The following is a 12,250-nucleotide window of genomic DNA, read 5'->3' as shown; positions in this document are numbered from 1 at the left end:
AAACAAAAACTTTTATTTTGGATGCGATTAATCGCGATTAATCGTTTGACAGCACTAATATATATATATATATATATATATATATATATACACACATACACACACACACACACACACACACACAAACAATAAATTATAAATCTTATATTATTTTATTATTTAATTCAGCTAATGTTTATTTTATCACAAGTAACTAAACGGCCCATAAAATATGTTTAACAGTCACAGGAGTTTGACAAAGAATGCATAATGATGGTTCTCTGCCTTTCAGTAAATAACCATGTGTAAATCTTGAATGACCTGAAGGGCACCTAGTAAAAACAGCGTGATCGATGTGTGTGGGATACGTGTTGGTGTGTGTGACCTGGTCCATCTCGTCCTGCGATATCTTCAGCAGTTTGAGGATGCTGTCCAGCTTGGCTTTCCCAGCATGCAGACTCTCCTCCAAACGCTGCTCCTCTTGTTCCAGACAGTACAGGTCCGTCTTCGTTCTGCTCATCGCCTTCTCCTGCGTCTGTACGTCTGACTCCTGAGACAGGATCTGTGTCTGCAGCGATGTGATCTGCACGCACACAATCAAAAGATGTGAATGATTCAGTCACTAACATACGAGAACCAACATTTAGACACTTGATTTTCAGTATAAAGTCATTCAAACCATATTTCCTTCATAGTTTAAGCATTATTCCAATACAACTTGCATTGGAGATTTACATTGCTGTAATCTAAACTGTTATCTAAAAGTTATAGATTGTCAGTATTTACCCTTTGTTTTTACTAAGGCAGCTAATAAATTACTTCAAATGCATTTGTAAAAACAGACGGGAAACATGTTTACAGTAAATACACTGACAGGCAGGGTTTCCAAACTCCCTAGCACAACTTTTCCCGTCATTATAAGGAAAAATCACTTTCCAGAGCACATTTACAAAGACAGATTTTAAGCCAATTAAATATATTATAGTTTCCATGATTAAACGTCCATGTTTTTTTCAAAGCCTAGAAATGGCAATGTAATGGTTCCAGGTGTTCAACACTGGGAAGCCTGTATAATGGAAACAGTGTTACTTTAGTGTTTGTGTTTTGACAAATTTAGTTCATATTTAGTTATATTTTTTTTTTAATTTGATTTTGTCCAAAATTGCCCATCATTTCAGCAGGAGGTGAAACAAGTTTAGATTAAATTTAGCCTTGGCAAATACTGAAATAAAAGTTTAAATACCAAAATTATTAAAACTAAAACTGAAATAAAAATAAATCAAAGCTAAACAGAAATATGCGGAAAAAAGGCAAAAGAGCGGAAAAACTGAAATATAAATATTAGATGAAAAACTTTAAAAACTCAAGTAAAACTGAGAAATGTTGCCTTGCCAACTAACTGAACTAAAAGAAGCTTAAGTTGAAGCACTAAAATTACTAAAACTTTAACTAAATATAATAAACTAAATACATAAAAAATAAAAATGGCAAAAAAGCACATAAAATTACTAAAACAAAATTGAAAACTAAAAATATGAAAATAAATGCTAACTCAAAATATGAATAAATACTACGATAACCTATAGACTGAAAAAAAAAAAACCCACTGGTGAACGGAAATTAATCAAATGTGACCCTGGACCACAAAACCAGTCATAAGTATCAATTTTATGAAATTGAGATTTATAAATCATCTGAAAGCTGAATAAATAAGCTTTCCATTGATGTATGGTTTGTTAGGGTAGGACAATATTTGGTCGAGATACAACTATTAGAAAATCTGGAATCTGAGGGTGCAAAAAAATCTAAATATTGAGAAAATCATCTTTAAAGTTGTCCAAATGAAGTTCTTAGCAATGCATATTACTAATCAAAAATTAAGTTTTAATATATTTACGGTAGGACATTTACTAAATATCTTCATGGAACATGATCTTTACTTAATATCCTAATGATTTTTGGCATAAAAGAAAAATCGATAATTTTGACCCATACAATGTATTGTTGGCTATTGCTACAAATATACCTGTGCTACTTATGACTGTTTTTGTGCTCCAGAGTCATAAATGACTAAAATGCATCAAATATAAAATTTACATTTAAAAAAATGCATAAGAAATAAAATAAAAAAACATTTATTCATTAATTTAAACAAAAATGATCACTGCTTCAAACAGACAACTATTATATACAGCTCAAATCTTTTCTGTCTTCTGTGCAAACTCAAATCGAGCGCTTCTCACTTTAGCGTTCTCCTCCTGCCACTTGTTCTTGTTCTCGTCCAGCGTGCTCTCCAGTTTGGCTCTCCGCTGCTCCATCTCACCGAGTCGCTCCTGAGCATCCCGTTTCTGGTGCTCCAAATCCTGAAGGCCCACGTTTTCACCCTCCAGGTATCTCTGCACCTCCTGCGCACACAATCAGCATTTCAATTAAGTAAATTTGGACTTTTAAGACACTTTTACAGTGTCTTGAGCCTCCTTTTTTCTTTAAATGCGTGGAAAAGAGCAGTGTGAACAACATTTCATGTTTAATGCTCTCTTTCTTCTCACATAATATAATAAACTCATAGCAGTGTTTCATTTCCATGTTTTTGTTTGGCTCTGTAGCAAGTGGGACAAAGCACAGACCAGCCTCACCTGCACTTCACTGTTCCTCTGTCGCAGGGCTTCCTCTTTCTGCCTGATTTCTGTCTCCAATATGCGTTTCTCACTATGCACCAAAAATCAGGGGGAAAAAATCAAAATGAGTAAAAAGCAAAGAGAGCAAAATAAGTAACCAGAGAAATGCCAGATGCATGGTTATGTGTAGCGTATAATTCTCCATGCATGAACTCTCTGACCTCTGCAGCTGGGAGATTTCCTGGTTGATGTCATCGACTTGATGCTCAACCAACCCAACAGAACTGCTGCTGTCCTGGAAAAATCACGTTAAGTAAGAGACAGTCATACTCTGTCATCTACTGTACATGTATATAATTATGCAGTACACAGAGATGAGCACTAGGTGGCGTTCTCATCGTCTGAACAAAGACATGGGCAACATACCGTACAAACATTCTTATTGCAAATTATCTTTAAAGAAAATAAATATTTATTCAACATCATAAAACTGAATAAGAACAAAGCAAAAACAAACTTGATAGACATTATTTATAATTTCATAGATGCAGAGTTTAAAAATCTTGTTTAATTTTATGTAGAAATCGTACATGCAGAAATTGTTTTGAGCAGTGTTTTTTTAATATATCATTATGGTTTTTTATTAATATTCTGATTTTAGTTACATTTTAGTAATTTTGTCATGTGCTTTAGTCTTTTTTAATTTTATTAATATTACTATTTAGGGCTAATTCATTTTTATTTGAATTTTGGTTTTAGGTTTCATTATATTTCCAAACTAAAATTCGAAAGGTTTTTCATGTAATATCTACTTTCTCATCGCCTGAACATAAAGACATGAACTTCAGGCAACATGAAATCAAAACAGACTATTTGCATTCTTAAATTCTTATTGCAAATCATTTTTTAAGAAAATAAATATTTGCTTTGATAATTTTTTTCATCATCCTGGACTATGGACATCTTCCAACATAGTTTTCTGAGAAACAAAAAGCTAATCACTGCATGAGTTAAGGTTAAAAGAATTGTTCCCAAACATATAACATGCCAGAAACATTCTAATCAGTGCAATAATGATCCAATGCTCCTTAGTATTTGCTTTTTTAAATCCAAATGGTGACTTTTTTTAGCCAGGCAGTGTATTTTAAATTAATTTTACAAGTTTTAAATTAAGATTGCCACTGTACACATTTATTTAGAAAATATTTTATTGCAGGATATCGATAGCAGCTTCCGCACACAGTAACCCGTCACACATGTGTCAGACTCACCCTGCTCAGACTGGTCAACGGGGTCAACTCAGATGTGACTGATGGTGTGAATCCAGAGACAATCTGGAGAAGAAAACAAGAGAACGGCATATCAGAAATATCAGACATGTTCATGTGCATTTAAATTGCATGCACATGACTTCGGTAACACTTTATTTTACAGTGTCCTTGTTACACGTTACAAGTATTTATTATAGTAATACCAGTAAATTAAGCATATTTAGCACCAAACCCTAATCCTAACCATATATATTAAGTGCATGTTAATTAATATTACTTAGTACTTAAAGGCACAATATGTAATTTTTCGCTGCTAGACGGCATGTATTCAAAACAAACAAAGAATCAAAGGCGTAGTTTGATGACGCCGTGACTGAATGGAATCATGGGAGATGTGGTCTTCATCCCCACAGCCGATGCAATCCGACGGGACTCGGGCAGAAATCATGTTCATGGATGAGCTAATGATTTATTAATGTAGTAGAATGAAGCAGGGTGAGGCTGAAAGCCGTCGAAGCGAAACGAGCCGCTGAACGCGCGCGACACACAGCTCGAAAGCAGCGGAGCTTTTATTATGCCACAGCTGACCGCTTCCGCTGCTTCCGGTCGTGCGTATGTGGGGTAAAGCAGCGCTGTTTTATCATTTATCATGTTTTCTACAAAACAAAACCGGAAATCGAGGGATTATGACATCATTGGCAGACCCACTTTGTTCAAAATATCTTCTTTTGTGTTCAACAGAAGAAAGAAACTCACAGGTTTGGGACAACTTGAGGGTGATCAAACGATGACAGAATTTAAATTTTTGGGTGAACTATCCTATTAAATAATGGGAGCTTATTGTAAAGTGTTACCACAATATGATTAAGGCTAAAGCGATCCTGCTTTTGATCGTGCGTTTTGTCCTCTCACCGGAGTGCTGGCGGCTCCTCTCTCTGACGGTGGTATCATCTCAGGGGTCAGACTCTGAGGAAGATCCACTCCTTTCACCTTCTCCTCAATCAGGTGCATCGCCAGACAGAACTGCTCTTTGGTGAGCTTGCCCGTATGCTGAGTGTCCGCCAGTGACCTGCAGACCAAAACAACAGAAAACTTTGTGAATCCAAGTATGAAAGGAGGAGAATGTGTAACATAACAAATCCTATTGCTCGGAAAGTTCATTTTGCAAACACAAAAAGGCTGTGCGTGACTTGAGAATATGACTGCATTTGACTGTTTAATCCAAACTTAATGGTCTCACCATATGTGTGCCAGCACACTCTGAGGCAGCCGAGAGTTCATGAAGATATCCTTTACTTCACCTCCTCCAACCATCCCATCAAAATCAGAGTCTGCCAGTTCAAAGATCTCCTCGTACTGCTCTCTGTCTTCCGCCTGCACCACCCAGTGATCAGAGGATGCCTGCTAAGACAAATACAGGGAACGCTTGGAATAGCACAGGGCTATATCATTTTTGCAATGTGTATACTACGTGCATTGTGTGAATTTTCGAAATGCATCAGCCCAAATTTGCAGTTTACAACCAGAGGACACTGTCTGAGATACTTTATCGCACAACGCAATGTCTCTAGGGTGCATTCAGGTCATGTTGGAAAGATCATATTTATGCACATGAATGCACGTAAGCCAATAAGTTCGAGGCGGGTCAGTGAGAAAACATGTTGGATGCAATGGATGCATCAACTTTATTAATAGTATTTATTTATTTATTTACAATTAAACTAAATCTAAGTTGGATGCACAAAATAGCGTAGTATTGTAAAATTTCAATAGAATATATAACAATTACATTTACAGCACCTTCATAAATTGAATAAAAACAGATGCACATTATTTATTAATTTGTAGATGTAGAGTTTACATTTTTTATGCAAAAATGGTACATGCAGAAATTATTTTGTGCAGTGTAATTTTAGTATTATTTCTATACTGATATTTTGTATTAATATTTTAAATTAGATTCTTTCAGTTTTCATTTTATTTATATTTTTAGTAATTTTGTTATGTGCTTTTCTCATTTTTATTGTTGTTTTTTATTAATTACTATATAGCTTTAATTAATTTTTATTTTTATATTAGTTTTAGTTCAGTTTTAGTTTATATTTATTTTATTCCCAGTTATCCAGTTATTTTGGTGCTTGAAGTTAAACTAAACTAAAACAAGAAAAGTTTTTCATCTAATATTCATATTTTATTTTAGCTTTATTTTTTGATAATTACTCTGATATTGAGTTGCTTCTCCTCTGGTTGCTTTTTATATGTTTACATGCAGTACACTAATATTCCTTTCAGAATGCATGCACACTTGCGCACAAATGCCAAAAACTTCAGTCCATAAACCTCAAATGGTTCAATTTCTTTTGCTATCTGGCTGCTCATGAAGTTTACAATGAAAGTCATTTGAATGAGAATATCTTGGGTGTTGTACAGGTTTAGTTATTGAGTAACTAATAATGAACTGTGTTACTTGGTCAAAGAACTGTAGGTTTCCAAACAATGTAGAAAATTTTCCCGTTCAAACTAACTTTCCCTTTTAAAGGGGTCATCGGATGCCCATTTTCCACACGTTAATATGATCCTTTAGGGTCTTAATGAAAAGTCTATAACATACTTTGGTTACAATTTCTCAATGGTAGTGTAAAACAACACCCTTTTTACCCTGTCAGCTCTGCACACAGCAAGCCGTTTTAGTGCATGTCCCTTTAAACGCTAATGAGCTCTGCTGACTCCGCCCCTCTCTTCCGTGGGGTGACATTCTTATAAGACTGTTTACTTTAGCCATGCTAGCTAGCACATTATTAAGAAAGGCGATTTGCAAGGATTCATAAAAGAACCTTATACTCACTTCTTCTGTAGGTGAGGCTAGATCACGAATGATTCGTGTGAACAAACGCATTTAGGTAGATCGGGGGCCGTATTTCCTTCAAAAACAAAAGTAACCCACTGTGTCTACAGCGGCTCAGATGTCGGGAGTAAATGACGACTGCTATGTTCATCATTAGATCCTACAACAGAACACCTCAATCGCTTAGGAGACATTCTTGTCTACATCTGCTCTGGCGGTGAAACAATGGAGGACTGATGACAGCTCACTCAGGGCGGGTCTAAGGTAAAACGCTAGTGTCAATCAACAATCGTGGGAGGGGCCTGAGTCTGTGTGAAGTCACACAGCCAAGAAGCTGAGAACAGCTTGATTTGAGAAAGGGGATATTATTTATAGGGATTTAAAGGGGTCCTATTATGCTTTTTCACATTTTCAACTTTAGTTAGTCTGTAATGTTGCTGTTTGAGCATAAAAAAGATCTGCAAAGTTACAAAGCTCAAAGTCCACTTCAAAAGGAGATATTTTATTTAACAGAAATCACTTTTCAAAAACTACAACGAACGACTCGTTTGGACTACAACGGAGATAGCAACGAGTGTTATCACTATGTCAGAGACACGCTAGCTTTCCCAAGGCAGACTAACTTAGAGTGGTTACAATCATCCGGGTTTAAAATCGTGCTCAAATTGATTTGATATTGACAAAATATTTACACTAAAGCTCGCAGTGGTATGGTAAGGGGCATGACATTTCCAGACTAGGCGCCGAGTGCTGTTTTTATCATTATAGGGTGGATGTGTACAAACACACATTTATGTTCAAAAGTGTATTTTGCATCCAATGACCCCTTTAAAATCTGTGAATTATTTTTGTAGTCAATGAGGACTAGAGTTCCAGGAGCTGATAAGAATGTGGTTGGACCAGTATTATGAGTGTTACATCAAGATCGACAGGTTTCACCTGTGTGTGTGTTTGAGGCTGCGGTGGTGTCGGGGTGGAGCGCTTGAATGAGTTCGACGGAGACAGATTTGAGCTGCTACCCAGAGGACTCTTGGAAAGCACCGGCGTGGGCCGCAGGTTCTCCTTTAGGAGGAACGGACTAGAGGGAAGAACAGGAACGGATCCCGGAAGAGCGCCTGCGATCTTCTTCCGCTTAATCTTGAAAATGATTATTATAACAATTTAAAATAAGTGTTTTCCATTATATAGTAAAATATAATTTATTCCTGTGATACGCAGCTGTATTTTCAGCATCATTACTCCAGTCTTCAGTGTCACATGATCTTCAGAAATCATTCTAATATGCCGATTTGCTGCTCAAGAAACATTTCTGATTATTATCAATGCTGAAAACAGTTGTGCTGCCCAATATTTTTGTGCAAACTGTGATACATATTATTTTTCAGGATTGTTTGATGAATAGACAGTTCAAAAAAATGTAAAAATAAATATTTATAAGATTATAAACCTTACTTTTTTATTTTTGCTACATTTAATGCTAAATAAAAGTAACAATCTCTTAGAATATCAGGAAAATATCAGGAAAAATGAAGTGGCTATTTGTCTAAATTGTCTGTATCAGTGCAAGCTTAAAACAGATATTCACCTTTCCAAGCACATCGAGAGGCAGGTTTGAGTTCATTAGGACTGGTTTCACTTTATCACCTGACAGCAGCCCACCAATCGGAGACAGACTCTCAAATATCCCATCATACTTGGCTTTATCTTCTGGCTGGTGAAGCACATTGAACAAGAGACAATCACTGTGTGGTGAGAAACCCTGAGACTATTTAAATAAGTTTTTCCATCACAAATCTGATTTTATTCCAGTAATTCTGTACCTTTATTGTCCAGCTGGAATCAGCAGCAGAGGTTGTGATGTTCAGGGACGGGCTGCCGGCATCTCTCTGAAAAAACACACGGCATTGCGGATATTTACATGTATTTGATTTAACAGATGCTTTTTTACCCAAACAACTTACAAATCAGCATGCAAACACACGCGATTAACTGTCAGCATCAGCTACCGTACTCAACAGGATGACAGTGAGATATTTTAAGCATTTGACACATACAAGAGTCATTTACAAAGCAAAATTTCACCACATCTTTATTTATACACAAGCTATTCAAATAACATTTACAGATAAACACATGTGGGTCACTGAGTTTTCAGCTCAGGTATCTAAAGTGCCAACACTCACAAATTTAGGGATGGGTGCAGAGATGTTCTGGCTTAGACCGTTTAGACTGACATCACTTCCTCCTTGAGCAGAAGCCACCAGCCTCAGAGCAGCGAAGAAACCCTTAATAGAGATTGCAAACCAGGGTTAAACCAGTGTTATTAAAAGTTAACAGAAGCTAAAAGTAAAAGCATTAAAAAAAAATATTTTGTTACAAGAAATTTTCTATATATATATATATATATATACACACACTACCGGTCAAAAGTTTGGGATCAGAACGATTTTTAATGTTTTTTACAGGAGTTTCTTCTGCTCATCAAGGCTGCATTTATTTGATCAAAAATACAGGAAAAAATGTAATATTGTGAAATATTATTATGATGTAAAATAACGTTTCTCTATTTGAATATACATTAAAATCAAATTTATTTCTGTGATGCGCAGCTGAATTTTCAGCATCATTACTGCGGTCTTCAGTGTCACATGATCTTCAGAAATCATTCTAATATGCCGATTTATAATCAGTGCTGGAAACTGTTGCTGCTTAATATTTTTTTGGAACCTTTGATACTTTTTTCAGGATTCTTTGATGAATAAAAAGTTAAAAAGAAGAGCATTTATTTAAAATAGAAAGCTTTTCTAACAATATACACTATAGTTCAAAAGTTCGAGGTCAGTACATTTTTATTCTTTCTTTTTTTGAAAGAAATTTACATTTTTATTCAGCAAGGATGTGTTCAATTAAAGGGATAGCAAAGATTTATATTGTTAGAAAAGATTTATATTTTGAATAAATGCTGTTCTTTTTATTCATCAAAGAATCCTGAAAAAAGTATCACAGGTTCTAAAAAAATATGAAGCAGCACATCTGTTGATAATTCTAATAATAAATCAGCATATTAGAATGATTTCTGAAAGATCGTGTGACACTTTATGCTGGAGTAATGATGATGGAAATTCAGCTTTGCATCACAGAAATAAATTCTATTTTAAAGGATATTAAAATAGAAACCATTATTTTACATTGAAATAACATTTTGCAAGATTACTGTATTTTTGATCAAATAAATGCAGCTTTGATGAGCAGAAGAGACTTCTTTAAAAAACATTACAAGTCTTACTGATCCCAAACTTTTGAACGGTAGTATATAGTATATATGTAAAATTTAGTTTAACTTGATGTACCAAAATAAATAAAAATTAAATAAAAATTAAAAAAAATTATAAAAATGACAAAAATACAACAAAACTGTTAAAACTTTAACTGAAATTAAAATAAAATCAGAAAATATTAAAACTCTCAATTATACTAAAATAACAAAACATCAACAACAAACAAAGCGCTGCAGGATCGAGATTTTAATAAAAACATGGGGGAAAAATGTGTGATATTGTATGGTATTCCTTAAAATTATGTTTTAATAAATTGTATTATCATTATTACTTTGAGAATTACACTCCTCTGTACAATATTTAATACATACCTGTGATAATTAATTCATGTAAAACCAAAAGTTTTATTTTGGCGTGTTGCATCCTTTCTTTTTTTGACCAAAATCTGGCTCAGTGAGATTCATAAAGGTGGAACTTTTAACTTTCCATCAAACACAATTGTACAAACAGGATTTAAGACTTCAAATAAATGAAGAGCTGATATAAATTACATCAATACGACGGCAAAGCCATCTAATTGTCTAAAGGCCTATTCTGACAAACAATAGTATTTACCTTTTTATCCAAGTAACCTTTTCTCTCTGGGTCTGACAGATCCCAGATCTGTAAAGAGAGGTAAAACTGTAATTTTCCACCAACAGTTCCAGCGCTGCATCTCAAGGCTTTCAGATGTTCAGTGACGTGATTATTTATCCTCACCTGACCCAATGTGCTGTCCGAAAGCCCGGATTTCTTTAAGAACTGAGCGGCTTCTGCAGCGCCCACTTTCCCAGTGTTTCCCGGATCCACCTGCAACAAACACCACAGGCCCTCAGAGTGACTTATAATGACAGGAACCATCATCAGCATAAGCCAGTATATTAATATTACACTTCACTGGGGTGACATTGGGAGCACATAATATCAGGGCTTTATTTATTCCAGTTTAAATAGCATTGGTAATTCCCTGACATTTCTAAACAGGTTCATCCCATAAGTCATGTTCAGTGAATTTACCTGTCTGTAGAAGCTCTCATATGCAGGGCTTCCACTTGATAACTGCATAAATAGGAATGAAAATTTAAAAAAGGACAGTAAAAATATAAATATACATGGGTAAAACTTTACAATAAGGTTCCTATGTGATTAACAAACTAAGAAAAATACGTCTAAGGCATATTCATCTTAGTCAGTTTCAACATTTACTAATACACTATTAAATTTTAAAGTTGTATCTTTTAACAATATTTATTGGCTCTCAGCTAACAATGAACAGCTGTATCTTAATAACTAACACTGACAAATACTGATACTGTATATACTTACTGTATACTAAATTGCTGATTATTAGTTAATGGATTAACTTACGTTACCTAATAGAACCTTTTTCTAAAGTAAGTAACAAATATCAATTATCAATATCAAATATATATATATATATATATTACATACATTGTGACATTATACATTTTTACAAAAATTAAGTGCATTTCCACTGATTTCCATACAAATGTTAATATTGATTTTGTTTGCAATTTTCATTTTCACACTGATGATTCTCAAAAGATCACAGTCATGATTTTACAATAAATACCACCATGATGTATAAAGTATGCATGATTATTGTTAATAATATTAATAATTAATAGTTAATAATATTATTACAGTAATGGGAAGGGCAGGGGCTGCAGTGGGCATCGATGACGTCACATGATGAAAACATTTACATTTAGTAATTTTATCCAAAGCGACTTACAAATGAGGACAATAAAATCATTCAAAACTAACAAAAAAGGCAACAATATATAAGTGCAAATGACAAGTCTCGGTTAGCCTAACGCAGTACACGTAGCAAGGTGTGTGCATATATATATATATATTATACAGACACACACACACACATATATACGTATACACACACACACACACATATACACACAGACACACACACACAGACACACACACACACCTATACACACACACAGACACACACACACACACACACACACACACACACATATACACACACACACATATACATACATATATATATATACATACACACACACACATAGATACACACACATATACACACACACATAGATACACACACACACATACACACACATATACATACACACACACACACACACACACACAAAAGTGTTTTTGTGAAAAGTGAGGACATCCCATAGGCGTAATGGTTTTTATACTGTACAG

The 12,250-nt window shown here is 34.7% G+C and overlaps 1 protein-coding gene across 1 annotated transcript in view; it reads right to left on the bottom strand.

Annotated features, from left to right (window-relative positions):
• The window catches only part of LOC107552679 (epidermal growth factor receptor substrate 15-like 1), a 15,275-nt gene that overhangs the window by 2,149 nt on the left and 876 nt on the right, over nt 1–12,250 (bottom strand). The window contains exons 2-15 of the mRNA XM_016234622.1: nt 11,048–11,089; nt 10,751–10,840; nt 10,607–10,654; nt 8,897–8,998; nt 8,534–8,599; nt 8,299–8,424; nt 7,653–7,850; nt 5,109–5,269; nt 4,781–4,937; nt 3,869–3,931; nt 2,819–2,892; nt 2,616–2,688; nt 2,223–2,384; nt 365–562 (exon numbers count right to left, since the gene is read on the bottom strand). Coding sequence (XP_016090108.1) covers nt 365–562; nt 2,223–2,384; nt 2,616–2,688; nt 2,819–2,892; nt 3,869–3,931; nt 4,781–4,937; nt 5,109–5,269; nt 7,653–7,850; nt 8,299–8,424; nt 8,534–8,599; nt 8,897–8,998; nt 10,607–10,654; nt 10,751–10,840; nt 11,048–11,089 — 1,560 coding nt within the window. The remainder of the gene's footprint in view (nt 1–364; nt 563–2,222; nt 2,385–2,615; nt 2,689–2,818; nt 2,893–3,868; nt 3,932–4,780; nt 4,938–5,108; nt 5,270–7,652; nt 7,851–8,298; nt 8,425–8,533; nt 8,600–8,896; nt 8,999–10,606; nt 10,655–10,750; nt 10,841–11,047; nt 11,090–12,250) is intronic.

This window comes from Sinocyclocheilus grahami, unplaced genomic scaffold (assembly GCF_001515645.1).
Source record: "Sinocyclocheilus grahami isolate Dianchi unplaced genomic scaffold, SAMN03320097.WGS_v1.1 scaffold456.1, whole genome shotgun sequence".
NCBI classification, from domain to species: domain Eukaryota; kingdom Metazoa; phylum Chordata; class Actinopteri; order Cypriniformes; family Cyprinidae; genus Sinocyclocheilus; species Sinocyclocheilus grahami.
Note: the sequence above shows the minus strand (reverse complement) of the source record. Positions and strands in the feature narration are given on the sequence as shown.